We start from the raw sequence: 14,934 nt of genomic DNA, 5'->3' as shown, positions 1-14,934 counted from the left end.
AACTGACACATAAGGAACTAGAAAATGTAACAAAAAACAAAACAAACAAACAAACAAAAAAGCAATTCAACTTCAGAATAGACAAGTGGTCTAAACAGACAAGTCAAAAGAGGAAATACAAGAGGCTGATACATATGTGAAAAAAATTAAGGACCATTCATTAGCTCTCAGGGAAAATGCAAGCCAGTGCTACACCAGTGTATCATCTCACTTCAGTATACACATTGTAAAAGCATAACAAAATAAAACAAAAATTGAAATACAGCAAATACTGGCCAGGAAGGGAAGAGAAAAAAATTTCATACACCATTGAGGGGAGGACTGATGAGTATAATTATTGAGGAATACCACGTGGGAGATTCCTCAGAAAGTTAAAAAATAGATGTGCCATTTGATCCATAGGTTCTGCTCTTGGGTATTCAAATGAGAGGAGAGAGCAGTATACCAAAGACACCCTTACACTCATGTGTTATAATAGCCCTACTGACAATAGCCAAGATGTGGAACCAGCTTAAATGTCCAGTGACAGCTGAGTGGACAAAGAGAATATGGTATACACACACATACAATGGAATATTATTCGGCCTCAAAGAATAATGAAATCTTGTCACTTGCAAAAAGAGGGACGGAATTAGTGAACAAGCCAGCAACACAACAGAACATGTTCTTTCTGATGTGTGGAAGCTGAAAGATGCTGAAGTGGGAGGAGAGAAGCAACTACAGCCGAATGGGAAGGTGAATACAGGAGACTATGTGTAATAAGCACAGATGTGTGTGTGTGTGTGTTATACTACTACAAGAAACCCCATCGATGTGTACAGTTAGTACTTACTAATGAAATTACTAATTAATTAATAGGTGTCATATATATTACTAACTCTCCAGATTACGAAGCCAAGAATATCTTTATTTATTTGTGTTTTTATTTTTTCCCTTTTCTGGTATTTAGTACTGAGCCTGTGGCCTTGTGTGGCAAGTGGTCTGAGCTATATATCCAAGCCCATGAAGATCTAAATGTCTTCTTTTCCTCTATTTAATGTCAAATTATTTCCAATTACAGCATTTACATTAATTCAGATTTTATAATACAAATATTAAAAGAAAACCAGGCATGTAGAACACAATGTCTCTTTCTCAACTAAAACCGTTCGTACATTTATTTATTTTATGTTTGTGAGTGTTTTGCCTGTTTGCATGCATGTATGTATGTGCACCGTGTGTATTCCTGGTGCCCTTGGGGTCTAGAAGAGGATATCAGATCCCCTGGAATTGGGAATAGATGGTGTGAGCCATGATGATGGTACTAGGAGTCGAACCTGAGTCTTCTACAAAAGCAGCATGTGTTCTTAACCACTGAGCCACCTGTCCTCCAGTCCACAGTGTCTCATTTCTTACTGGATCAATGCTTTCACATTGAGACTCACTTTCTCCCATCCATTGATGCAAAATGGCCATTCTCCCACAGGCCGCCCACATGTTTCTGATCTGTGGAAAGCATTGTCCCATCCCCTTCATCATTCCCCACCATAACCTATCACCCATTTCCTCATTCTCCTGGGCCCTTTTGATATGCCAAGGCTATACTATACTACTTTATTCAGGCCTCACAATGTTGCAGTCATGTAGTATATCACAGTGAACCATCTTATGTTATTTTATTTTGAAAGACATGAAGAACTAGAAAAGAAACTTTTGTTGAGTGAGAAAGTCATTGGATGTTTCTAAGAGTGGCTTGGGTGGAAAGATGAGCTTCAATGAGCCTCTGCAGCAGGATGAGAATCCTGGAACAATCTGGAAGTGATGGGGATCTAATACCAATACCAAACAACTTTTCTTTGAGAACTTTGGGCTCCTTTGTAGAGTATTGAGATGTATATATATATATATATATATATATATATATATATATATATAATCAAGAATATATGATGCTTTTCTGTATACAAAACCTTTATCTTTTGCATTACTTACTTGTTTCTTTAAGAAATTATTGTTTCCAAGTATCTTCAGTCTGACAAATGGTGGGCTGAGTGGCACTGTTAATAGAGGCATCAATTTTAGGAGTTGTGCTTCTGGAAGTGGAATAAGGAGGAGGTGGAACCCAGAGTCGAAGATACTGCTGATAATGAGGGTGTTTGACTGGTGGTAATTGGCAAGGAGAAAGCCTGAAAGATGTATCCAGAGCCCAACCCTTACACTGCAGGCAAGCTGCCAGATAAAAGACTTAAAACAGCACCAACGCTGGCAAGAAAAGTGTCTTCTAGCTGCTTCCGTGCCATAAAAGCTATTAAGAAGGGTTTAGAGAGATGAACCACCCCTAAGTGGTAACTTCAGACTTGCGGTGAATCACCTGGGTGAAAGCCTTTGCCATTAAAGAAGTAGGGGACAAAGAGTGCTATCACATGTGTGTGTGTGTGTGTGTGTGTGTGTGTGTGTGTGTGTGTGTGTGTGTGTGTGTGTGTGTGTGTGTGTGTNTGTGTGTGTGTGTGTGTGTGTGTGTGTGTGTGTGTGTGTGTGTGTGTGTATGTGTGTGTATGTGTGTGTCCATGACAGAAACAGAATTTGGGTCCTCTTCAAGAGCAGCAAGTGGTTTTGTTTGTTTTTGTTTTTGTTTTTTGTTGTTGTAGTTTTGTTTTTTCATTTTTTTTAATAATTTAATTTTTTTTGTTTACTTTACATCCTGACCACAGTTCCCCTCCCTCCTCTCTGCCAAGTCCCTCTCCTCCCATCACCCCTACCCTTTCTCCTCAGAGAAGGGGAGCCCCCTTTGGGTACCACCCCTCCCCCCCACCCGGGACATCCTCAGGACATTTCAACAGGACTAGGCACATCCTCTCCCTCTGTGGCCCAACCAGGCAGTTTACATAAGAAGAAGAAGAGCCAATGTCATGGAACAAAGACGGAGACAGCTCCTGCTCCAATCCATGAAGACCAAGCTGCACATTTGCCTCAAACGTATGGGGGCCCTTATTGCGGGCTCCCTAGTTGGTGGCCCAGTTTCTATGAGCCCCTATTGTCCCAGGCTAGTTGAACCTGTAGATTGTCTTATGGTGTTCTTGATCCTTCTGGCTTGCTCAATTCTGTCCCCCACTCTTCCACAAGACTCCCCGAGATCCCCCTGACATCTGGCTGTGGGTTTCTGCATCTGTTTCCATCCTCTGCTGGATGAAGTCTCTCAGCAGAGAGTTATGCTAGGCTCCTGTCTGCAAGCATAGAGAAGTGTCATTAATAGTGTCAGTGGTTGGCTCTCACACATGGGATGGGTCTTAAGTTGGGGCAAGCATTGGTTGGCTGTTTCCTCAGTTTCTGCCTCATCTTTATCCATGTGCATTTTGTAGGCAGGACAAATTTTAGGTTGAAGGTTTTATGGGTGGATTGTTGCTCTCCTCTGTCCTCTGGAAGTTCTGCCTAGCTACAGGAGGTAGCTACTCCAGCCTCTATATCCCCCGCTGGTAGGAATCTCAGCTAGGGTCACCCCAATGAACTCCCCATAGCCTCCCCTGTCACAGGTCTCCAGCTAGTCACCAGAGGTGCCCCCCATTGGTTTTTATCTTACTTCCAGCTCACTTCTGCCATTTCCCCACACCTGATTGCCATCCCCTCCCCCATCCCCTCTCCTACCCAGTTTCCTCTCTCCATCCACCTCTAATGACTATTTACTTTCCTTTTCTGAGTGAGATTCTCACATCCTCCTTTGGGACCTCCTTATTATCCAGTTTCTTTGGGTCTGTAGATTGTAGCATGGTTATTCTGTATTTTATGGCTAATATTCACTTATAAGTGAGTACATACCATGCATGTCCTTTTGGGTCTGGGTTATCTCACTTAGGATGATGTTCTCAACTTCCATCCATTTGCCTGCAAAATTCATAATGTCTTTGTTTTTAATAACTGAATAGTATTCCATTGTGTAGATGTACCAAATTTTCTTTATCCACTCATTAGTTAGGTTGTTTCCAGTTTCTGTCAATTATGAATAATGAGAGAAGCAAGTATTAAGAACTGACCTATCACCTCTCCAGCCTCAAGAATGTCATCTTTAGATTAAACTCGAGTTGGAAGAGGCGAGTCCGGTCTCAAAATGGAGGGTCATGATCCACAGGGAGCAGAGTTGCTGAGGAAGCTGTTTATTGCTGGTCTGAGCTTTGAAACCACAGATGATAGCTTAGGAGAACATTTTAAGACATGGGGCACACTTACAGACTGTGTGGTAATGAGAGATCCCAAACAAAACGTTCCAGAGGCTTTGGTTTTGTGACCNACTCTTGTGTTGAAGAGGTGGATGCTGCAATATGTGCTTGGCCACACGAGGTTGATGGACATGTGGTGGAACCAAAGAGAGCTCTTTCTAGAGAGGATTCTGTAAAGCCTGGTGCCCATTAACGGTGAAGAAAATTTTTGTTGGTGTTATTAAAGAGGATATGGAAGAATATAACCTGAGAGACTACTTTGAAAAGTATGGCAAGATTGAAACCATAGAGGTTATGGAAGACAGACAGAGTGGGAAAAAGAGAGGATTTGGTTTTGTAGCTTTTGATGATCATGAAACAGTTGATAAAATTGTTCAGAAATACCACACTATTAATGGGCGTAATTGTGAAGTGAAAACAACCCTTTCTAAACAAGAGATGCAGTCTGCTGGATCCCAGAGAGGTCGTGGAGGTGGATCTGGCAGCTTTATGGAACGTGGAGGACACTTTGGAGGTGGTGGAGGAAACTTTGGCGGAAGAGGTGGCTATGGTAGTGGAGGTGGTGGCAGCAGAGGTAGTTATGGAAGTGGTGATGGTGGAAGTAATGGATTTGGAGGTGATAGTGGCAACTATGGTGGTAGTCCTGGTTACAGTAGTAGAGGAGGATATGAAGGTGGTGGACCAGGATATGGAGACCAAGGCAGTGGATATGGTGGTGGAAGAGGAGGGTATGATGGTTACAACAAAGGAGGAAATTTTGGTGGTGGTGGGAACTATAATGACTTTGGAAATTATAGTGGACAGCAACAATCAAATTATGGCCCCATGAGGGGGGGGCAGTTTTGGTGGAAGGATCTCAGGCAGTCCCTATGGTGGTGGCTATGGATCTGGAGGTGGTGGATATGGTAGCAGAAGGTTTTAAAATAAAACAAACGGCTACAGTTCTTAGCAGGAGAGAGAGCAAGGAGTTGTCAGGAAAGCTGCAGGTTACTTTGAGACAGTCGTCCCAAATGCATTGGAGGAACTGTAAAAATCTGCCACAGAAGGAACGATGATCCATAGTCAGAAAAGTTACTGCAGCTTAAACAGGAAACCCTTCTTGTTCAGGACTGTCATAGCCACAGTTTGCAAGAAGTGCAGCTATTGATTAATGCAATAGAGTGTTCATTAGATGTACATTCCTGAGGTCTTTTATCTGCTGTAGTTCTGTATTTTTCTTTTTCTTTTCATTACATCAGGTATATTGTCCTGTAAATTGTGGTAGTGGTACCAGGAATAAAAAGTTAAGGAATTTTTAACTTTTCAAAAACAAAAAATGTCATCTTTAACAAAGTATAATCATGTAGTCTAGTTGATTAGAAAACACCATCCCTAGAAGTATGCAGAAAAGATTAGAAAGAACTCAGAAAATAACTAAGATGGAGGTTGGGGAGATGGCTGGGTGGGTAAAAGTACATGTTGCACATATGCAAGAGTCTTAACCACCCACAGAAAGAACAGGGCATGGAGGTGTGGGCGTGGAACTCCAGTGGGGTGAGAAGGCAGAGGCAAGCACTGGTTGGCCGTTCCCTCAGTCTCTGCTTCATATTTATCCATGCGCATCTTGTAGGCAGGACAAATTAGACTAGCAAGTACAGCTGAAAAGTTTAATGAGAAACTCTGTCTCAGAAAAGAAGATGGAGAGCCATAGAGGAGGGCCTCAATATCTCCATGCTGCCTACACACACACACACACACACACACACACACACACACACACACAATCTATATTAGTGTCTCCCCATTGCCTACACTCACATACACAGACACACACACAAACATACACACACAAAACCTATATCTGTGTCTATACACTGCCTACACACACACACATACAGACACACACACAAACAAACATACACACACAAAACCTATATCAGTATCTACTCACGGTCTACACAAACATACATACACACACATGTATACTACTTATATCAATGTCTACCCACTGCTTACACACACACCTACAGACACACACAGACACACACACATACACACACAAAACCTATACCAGTGTCTACTCACTGCCTACACTTATACACACACACACACACACACACACACACACGTATACTACCTATATCAACATCTACCCACTGCCTATACACACACACACACACACACACACACACACACACACTACCTAACGCATATCAAACAACAATAAATGGATGCTGTAATTTATTGTTGGTTAAAAATTAAAACATTCAGTGCATAATCAATCTTAAATTCTTCACATATCATAGTAGTCTTTGAGGACACAAGGAACCACACTGAAGAGAATCTATGACTATAAAGGATTTGGTAAGATCTATAGCCAGCACATAACATTATTTTTCAGGAGACTAAAATGTGTCAACAATCTATTCAAACTGTACGATGTAATATTTCTCTTTATTTTGTTTGAAATTGCAATCATATTTCTCTTCAATTGCATAAAATTCTCCAACCAAAAAAAAAAATCAAGTTATTTTAAAAGAAATTAAACAATTACTGTTCTCATATGTTTTAAAAATTAGCTGGGCGTGGTGGCGCACATCTTTAATCCCAGCACTCGGGAGGCAGAGGCAGGCGGATTTCTGAGTTCAAGGCCAGCCTGGTCTACAAAGTGAGTTCCAGGACAGCCAGGGCTATACAGAGAAACCCCATCTTGAAATACAAAAACAAAAACAAAATATATATATATAATTTATTACTTACTTTTGACACAAGTTATCATCATGTAACTCTTCTAGCTTGGAACTCACTATGTAGATGCTATATAGACAAGACTGGCCTCTGACTTATAGAGAGCTTCTTGTCTCACATGCTTGAATTAATGGAATGAGCCAGAATGCCCAGCATCCTGTGTTACTTTGCCTACCAAAGTCTCATAGCTAGGTTAATTCATGTTACCAAGCAGTTTACCTATGAAATTGGCCATTTATTTTAGTTGTCTTTTGACTAACTCTGTCTTCGTATTTAATATTCAAGCCTTTTATTTTGGACTATTTTGTGGAGTATTTTTCAGTAAACAGCAGATCTGGCAGTCTGTTGGCAGTAAAAACTGGGTCGGAAGATGGTTCTGTGGTGTGTAGGGAGCTGTGGTTTCCAGTTCAATGTTCTATGTCATAGATTACAAATGAAATCAAGAAATCAAGGCAATGTCCTCATGGGGTCTTGATCTATGCACTGAGAACTGTACTACTACTGTAAGATTTTAATCAAAAAGGTGGTAACACATCAAAGGAAAATTTAAAAATCCCAAAGCCAAAAAAAAAAAAAAGTCACCAGGTACAGTGGCTGTACATGCATGCACCGTTGTATGTGTCTTCCTGATCTCCTGATTTTAATTCAATTTCTGATATCATCGGTTTGTTGGAGGCTACAGTTTGGTGGAGAATGAACTATGAGGGTGCTGTCCTAGGGTCATTCTTCCCAGTAGTAGAATATCTAGTGGTCCCTGGGAAGAAGAGAAGCAGTGAGGCTCCACGAGACCAAGCATATCGAAGGGGAGAGAGTATCATCTGCTGAATCCCAGCGGGCTTGGAGCTTCATCCTCTTAGTGGTGAATGTGGGCGCATGTGCACAGTCAGTCACAAAGTCTCCACCTAAGCAACGGAGCCAGGGACTGGAAGATATTTGAGGATGATCTCTGCGAGCACTTGGGTTTCCGTTTCCCTCATTGTTGAGTCTAGTGTTCAGGGTGGAGGGTCACATCCGAAATAAGCATGCTGCTTATTTTGAAGCAAATTATTATTAAATGACTGTGCTTCAAAACATTTTTTAAATTTCAACTTGAAGTGAAGTCATTTGAGTTTGAAGCATATGCCTTTGCAAAGTTGTTGCCAAAAAAAAAAAAAAAAAAAATTCCAGACAAGTTAATTTTTGCATTCGCTGTTTGCAAAAACTGTGGATTCAAGATGTGGGGACAAAATTTAAGTCTGGACAGTCTCTTCCTGTGGCCTAGTGTGGCCCTCATTTGATTGCTACTTACTCGAAAGGAAAACCACGTCTGAGCTATGAGATGTCTCTGTAATTTAAACCAAAACTTCAACAACTCAATAGACAATTTATGAGTACAGAAAATAGGGTGACGGGTAGTGCAGTATGAGATTCTATAGACCAGTGTGTAAAGAGATCCTGTTGATATGTGGCTCACACATGATCTTTCTGCACAGTAGATGTTAATGTATGCCACTTGTAGTAGTACACAAATCTAATCCCTGCAGAACAGTGTGAGTTTGAGGCCAGCCTTGTCAACATAATGATACCAAGTCTCTAACAAAAACAAACCAAACCAGTAATAACCTCCCCCCAATCCACCTATACACATACTCTCTAAATCAGTCTTCAGACTTTATGGAGTAATTTCCTCATTGTTTTATCGTGGAGGCAAAGTGTGACTTGGTTTTTTTTGTTTTAATGTTTCACTTTAGTGGCTTTTAATGGGTAATACTCTGACATGGGAAGATACCCAAATAACCAAGAATATATTATTAATTGATGGCTTCTTTCCATACCAAACCCCATGGACGTGTCTCGACTTTGACAGCTCTTGTTGGCATTTTTAATGGACCATATTCAGTATATTCCCTTTCTCTGTCCTTACATGAACATATATTTCTATACGGCCAGCATTTGTTTCCACATTAAAATAGCAGCATATGATAAGAGAAAACAGAAAGCACACTCAATGCTGGAGCATTATAGAACATTTTCTTTTTTAAAAAATGTAAAATTACATTTATTAAGTTGTGTGGGGGTGTGTGCAAGCACAGACTTTCATGCCATGGCATATATGTGGAGGTCAGAGAGCATTTTAATGAGATTTGGTTCTTTCCTTTCACCATGTGGGTCCAGAAGACTAAACTCAGGTCGGTAGTCTTAGCAGTAAGCACCTTTACCTGCTGAGCCTGTTCACCGACCCTCTCTGTTCCTTGCTGTTTACCATTAACAGTGTGTACTGGGGCTGGAGGGATGGTGGAGCAGTTAAGAGCACTGGTCACTCTTTTAGAGGATAGCAGTTTGATTCCCAGAGCTTGCATGATGGCTCACAGCCATCTGCAACTCCACTTCCAGGATATCCAATACCTTCTGCAGACGCTGCATAGATGTGGTGCACAGAAACACATGCGAGGAAAACAGTCACTCACCAAACGTTTAAAAGACAATGCATGTTAGAGAATGTTCAGTGTATCAGGGCACGCAGCCTTCCCCTGGCTCTTTGGGAGGTGATCCCCTGCAAAGCTGAAGTGTAATTTACTTAATTGGGTTTCTATCGCTAAACATTTCAAGTATCTCCTGTCTTTTGTGAACACAAATCCTGCAAGAAATATGCTTGTACATATGTCTTCATGCATATGCGTTGCTCTATGTGCCGCACAGATTCCCAAAGTGATGTGGCTTCTTTATTAATTTCGGAGGTCAAAGTGGATTTTCAGTGCTCCTTTGCCGCCACAGAAAATAATGGAAGTGCTCCAACAACTGAGCATAATATTGTCCATCCTTTTTGTGAGTCCTTATCGCCCTCGTCCTCTCCTGGGTCCGAATTGCTTCTCTCCTAAATATTTCAATTCTTTCCCTTTCTGGAACAGTTACAGGTTAAGAAAGGAGAACACTCCAAGGCCTCCACACACTGGTGCTGGAATCCAGACTCTGAAGACTGGAGCTGAGGTTTAGAACCTCTCCCTGCTTCTGTTTTCTTGTCTGTAAATAAAAGCAGACACGACCTCACAGGGCTCTGGGGAGGCGTCTGGGAACTGGCATCTGTACAATGCTTAGCCTGGCACCGTCCAGTCTGGACAGGTGCTGCTGTTATTATTTTGCCCTCAATGTCATTCTCTTTGCCCTGTCTTTTTGCTTTCTACTTATTCCTCATGCATATAATGGACAAAAATCTCCTATTTGGATTTCACGTCTCTCTGGGTATCCATTTCCTTTACTTACTTCAAGGTTGCTTTCAAACCTATACTTCTTTTGAGCAACCCTTTCAAACTAGTCCTAACCTGCCATGATATAACAAGTGTTCCTGCCAGAATATCTTCTGATATATTTGCTGATATACTCACTACATTATAATATAATATATTGGATATATAAAGCATCCAAAGCATGTAAACCGTTGCTTTGGTTAATAGGTTAAAGTCTACCAGATAATTCCAATGGCCATCCCTGCCCTGTGCTGGTCTCCGAGACAATAACAAATTGGTCATGTTTGAAAAGCTTATTTCCACAAATTTCTTGTTTTGCTGTTATTGTTGTTATTTAATAGCATGGATATCTTTTTCGAATCTGTTAATTTATCCAATTTCTCTTTCTATTTTTATATTCTCAGCTTTCATTGTAACTTGGGCTAATGACTCATGTAAAATTACTGGTTCTCTTTCCTTAGCCTCACATGAGAAATGCTCAGCGTTTGCACACTTTAATTCTGGAATTGCACTTTTGATGTGAAGGCTCTTGTTCAGCAACCAAAGCGGAATGATTTTGCAAATTTGTTTTGTCTACTTTCTTTGAATAATCATTTTCATATTTATTGTAAGAGTATGGCAGAATAAAATTGACATTGGGCAGAGAAAATAGTTTACTTCTGCTGTCCACACAAATATTAAGTCTACTCTCTTTGATGTCTCAAGTTGGCCCAACAATTTCGTGGTAGTGTTAGAGAGTCACTGTTCAATAAGAAGAAAGTGCCCAGCCTGTCAGAAATGTCTGTCTCCCAGCCTTCTGTACATCTCTTCCTCAGGAAATCTCCAGGTTTGGAAAGAGCACTTGGAACGTCTGTAGGAGAAGAGTGCGACCATTGGTTTTCTTTTTTTTTTAATCTTTTTTTTTTTTTTTTAAGATTTATTTATTTATTACATGTAAGTACACTGTAGCTGTCTTCAGACACTCCAGAAGAGGGTGCCAGATCTTGTTATGGATGGTTGTAAGCCACCATGTGGTTGCTGGGATTTGAACTCAGGACCTTCGGAAGAACAGTCGGGTGCTCTTCCCTTATGAGCCATCTCACCAGCCCAACCATTGGTTTTCTTGGTACTTACCCATCTCTGTTGTGGCTCGTGTTGTTGGCATCATGGTGCATTCTGGTGGAATGCATAATCTGGGGTCTCTCTGACATGTTGGAAACAAACGGTGCTCTGTGACCTGCTTGTTCTTCTTTCACATCTTGACAATTATTCACAGGCACGTTGATATACTCTCCATTTTTCAGGCAGCCTCTGGCCATGGAGCCAACTCTTGCTGTGAAGTTACATCACTCTTTCCAGAAGATTCCTTTGTATCCAGGCTAGCAAGTACAGACTTAGGTCATGTGCTGGCTGGGGTGCCATTTTGATCTCTTAAGTATCCCATGATGATGTGGGACCATTTTCACTTTCGTGCTTTGTCAAATTTGTGTACCTAAAAATAGCTTTCTCTGAAAGGTCACCTCCAAGTGGCAAGGAGAAGGACAGAAAAAGGGAACACATGAGAGATTATTCTCTGTTCTCCCATCCTTTCTCCATCTTCTTTTTCTCCCCATACTCAGAGTTTACAAGGCATAGACTGGCCCGCCTACTTCTTTCTTCTACTGACGTCTAATTGGCTGAGGAAACCCTTTCTGTGAGAAACGCAGGGGTCACATGAGCTGGTGGTCTAGCCGAGTTTCTTAGACTATTAGTGGGTACTAGTGAATTCAGAATTTTCTCTCAAGACTGTAGCTTTTTACTTTGTTTTACTTTTATTTCTTGCTTTATTTTTTTTCTTGTTTGAGGCAGAAGTTTATATAGTCCAGGTTGGCCTCAAGTTCACCACATAGTCAAGAATAGTCCTAAATTATGATCCATTTGCTGACACCTCCTAAGTGCTGGGCTCCATTACTACAACAATAGCTTTCTATAAGCTATCAGAAGATATATTGATATTATGATGCTGATATTTCTTTCATTGGCATCAAACTACATCTGAGCTGGAACGTTAGCTCAGTAGGGAAAGTGCTTACCTGGTACACTAAGCCCTGGTTCCAACTCTAGCACTACATAAACTGAGTATGGTGGCCCATGCCTTTAAGCTTTACATTAAGAAGGTGGAAGCAGGAAGACCAGAAATTCAAGATTATCCTTGATTACATATGAGTTCAAGGCTTTGAGATTCTGTCTTATCAAAACAAAACAAAAAACAACAACACCCCATCCCAGAAGAAGCTACATTAGAAATAGCAGAATATGAGTGCTTTAGATCCCTTTGTAGTACTCAGTTCTCTGTCACAGTCATACCTTCACCTCCCAACAGCTGTTTATGTCAGATGGGAGGAAGTCATGTATTTGACCATGAACTAAAGAAAATGATGAGTTAAAGAAAAGATGTGGATAATTTTAGAATATTCCCTTTAGCATGCTTGCCTAGTCAATGGCTATAGTGAGTAACACTTCAATCCTTATAGCAAATGGGGTAAGTCACTCGTGAACCTTCAGTATCCCTTTGGATATTTTCCAACATGTATTTTCTACCAAGACACTTCAACTGCATGACAAAGTGTTCCTCCTTCAAATGAATGTTATCATTCTGAATTCCAAAGAACTAATAATGTCTTTTCCCCAGCAATACTTAACACTGTATGTATCACCGTTGCTAGGGGGTCTGTGTAGATGATAACTGACATTGAACACATTGAGAGTAAGTCAACCTGGATTCCAGATCAACTCATCAACTGAAGAAGCAATGACTTCGTAAAGCCAACATAAGAAGAAAAACACCATAAGAAGAAAAATAATTACTCTGCCTTCATCTTACAACTGATTTATTTTGCTTTCCCCATCCCTATCTGCATTTATTACATCCTTTGTAAGAGATGAAACCTTTCTGATAGTAACATTTTCAACATGATTTGTATTTCTCAAAATATGTTTATGCTTAAATTAAAGAAAACATGACATTTTAGAATAAAAATAAAATCAGTCTATTTTTAAATCAATCTTATTTTTTTATTCAAAGAAGGGTATAAAATTAATTTACAAGATTATTGGAGATGCAGTAACTAGTTTAACAAGCTGATTAATTTTTATACCAGTGTATGCATACATAATAGTGCACTTCCTTTGATTTAATTGTATTAATCCCAAAAGATAGATCTATGAGTGTAATAAATCTGCCTCAAGCTCTGGCCATAAGATTCCCCATGTAGAAAGGTGGAAACCTGAAAAAGCACTGTCCAGTGAGGGATCTCAAAGCTAGACTCTTCAACAGTGAAAGCCAGGCACTGTTTGGAACAAGAAAAGAATTTTCCAAATGCCTTTATCCCTCTAGTTAACATATTACAACTCAGCTTAGAAGACATTTTCAGAGAGTCATGAGTAATAGAAGACAGGTATGACTTTAGAGACTATGAGACTAGACAGGAAAAAGTGTTGAATATGGAATTCAAGACATCACATCCAGGGTTCTTTTCTCTCAATTTACCCATTGACTTTCCTCATTCTAATCATAATTTAAATAAACAAACAAACAAATAAATGAAATATACTGCATAGTGTTCTGGATACTGGTAAAGATTTTATGACATTTATTCTGTCATTTTTTTTCTATAAAGTTGGGTTTTAGTTAAGTATTTTCTTTCAAGGATCCAATCAGGTAAATTATAAGATTTTGTAACTCTCCATTTGTAAAAACAACAAATTGGGAGTTAAATTGGCAAGTGTTAAAGGTCCCTTGGGAATGTACTGGTGGCAGAAAACTTCCCTAGACTTTGTAGTTCCCTGGGTCCAATACCCAGCACAAGAAAAGACACAAACAAGAAGAAAATAGCTTCCTTTCCGATCCGCCATCGCGGGTGGAGCCGCCGCCACGATGCAGATTTTTGTGAAGACCCTTACGGGAAAAACCATCACGCTCGAGGTTGAACCCTCGGACACTATAGAAAATGTAAAGGCCAAGATCCAGGATAAGGAAGGAATTCCTCCTGATCAGCAGAGGTTGATCTTTGCTGGTAAGCAGCTGGAAGATGGCCGTACTTTGTCGGACTACAACATCCAAAAGGAGTCTACCCTTCATCTTGTGTTGAGACTTCGGGGTGGTGCTAAGAAAAGGAAGAAGAAGTCTTACACCACTCCCAAGAAGAATAAGCATAAGAGGAAGAAGGTTAAGTTGGCTGTGCTGAAATACTATAAGGTGGATGAAAATGGCAAAATTAGCCGACTTCGTCGGGAGTGTCCTTCTGATGAATGTGGTGCTGGAGTTTTCATGGGAAGCCACTTTGATAGGCATTACTGTGGCAAGTGTTGTCTGACTTACTGCTTCAACAAACCAGAAGACAAGTAGTTGTGTATGTGTTAATAAAAAGGAACTCATACTTAGTATTGTTTTATTGAATGTTTCTTTGGCTGTGTGACTTTGTTCCTGAGAGGTATGAGCTGCAGCTGTCTAAGCCAATGTAAAACTTTGATTTTCCTGGCAGACACTGAGGTCAGAATTCTTTTAAGGGGTTGTGGAATATCTTGTAGAATTGGAAGTAGAAGTTAAATCCTTATCCCCTTGATCTTGCTTTAAGAGACATGACGTGTGTTTTACAAAAATTCAAGGTGCCAAGTCAAAGCGGCTTGGAGTATATGGAAATATACTGTATTGATTGGTATGTGCATGAGCTGTTGAATGTTTTCAGTGTTCATTGGTAATTTTCACTATATGAGAGATACAAGCTAGGCACGATGGTACATAGTTAATGCACACTACTACAAAAGGACCCTGT

At 40.3% G+C, this 14,934-nt stretch overlaps 1 protein-coding gene and 1 pseudogene across 1 annotated transcript; both read left to right on the top strand.

Moving 5' to 3' along the window:
- Positions 1-4,081: 4,081 nt before the first annotated feature.
- On the top strand, positions 4,082-5,112 carry LOC110319058 (annotated as a pseudogene).
- Positions 5,113-14,000: 8,888 nt separating this feature from the next.
- On the top strand, positions 14,001-14,542 carry LOC110318389 (ubiquitin-40S ribosomal protein S27a). Its single transcript, XM_021193404.2, has one exon. It carries the CDS (start codon positions 14,037-14,039, stop codon positions 14,505-14,507), a length of 471 nt encoding a protein of 156 aa, XP_021049063.1. The 5' UTR covers positions 14,001-14,036; the 3' UTR covers positions 14,508-14,542.
- The last annotated feature ends 392 nt before the right edge of the window (positions 14,543-14,934 follow it).

This window comes from Mus pahari, chromosome 3 (genome assembly GCF_900095145.1).
Source record: "Mus pahari chromosome 3, PAHARI_EIJ_v1.1, whole genome shotgun sequence".
In the NCBI taxonomy this organism is placed as follows: Eukaryota; Metazoa; Chordata; class Mammalia; order Rodentia; family Muridae; genus Mus; species Mus pahari.
The sequence above is the reverse complement of the archived record's forward strand: the minus strand, read 5'-3'. Positions and strand labels throughout refer to the sequence as shown.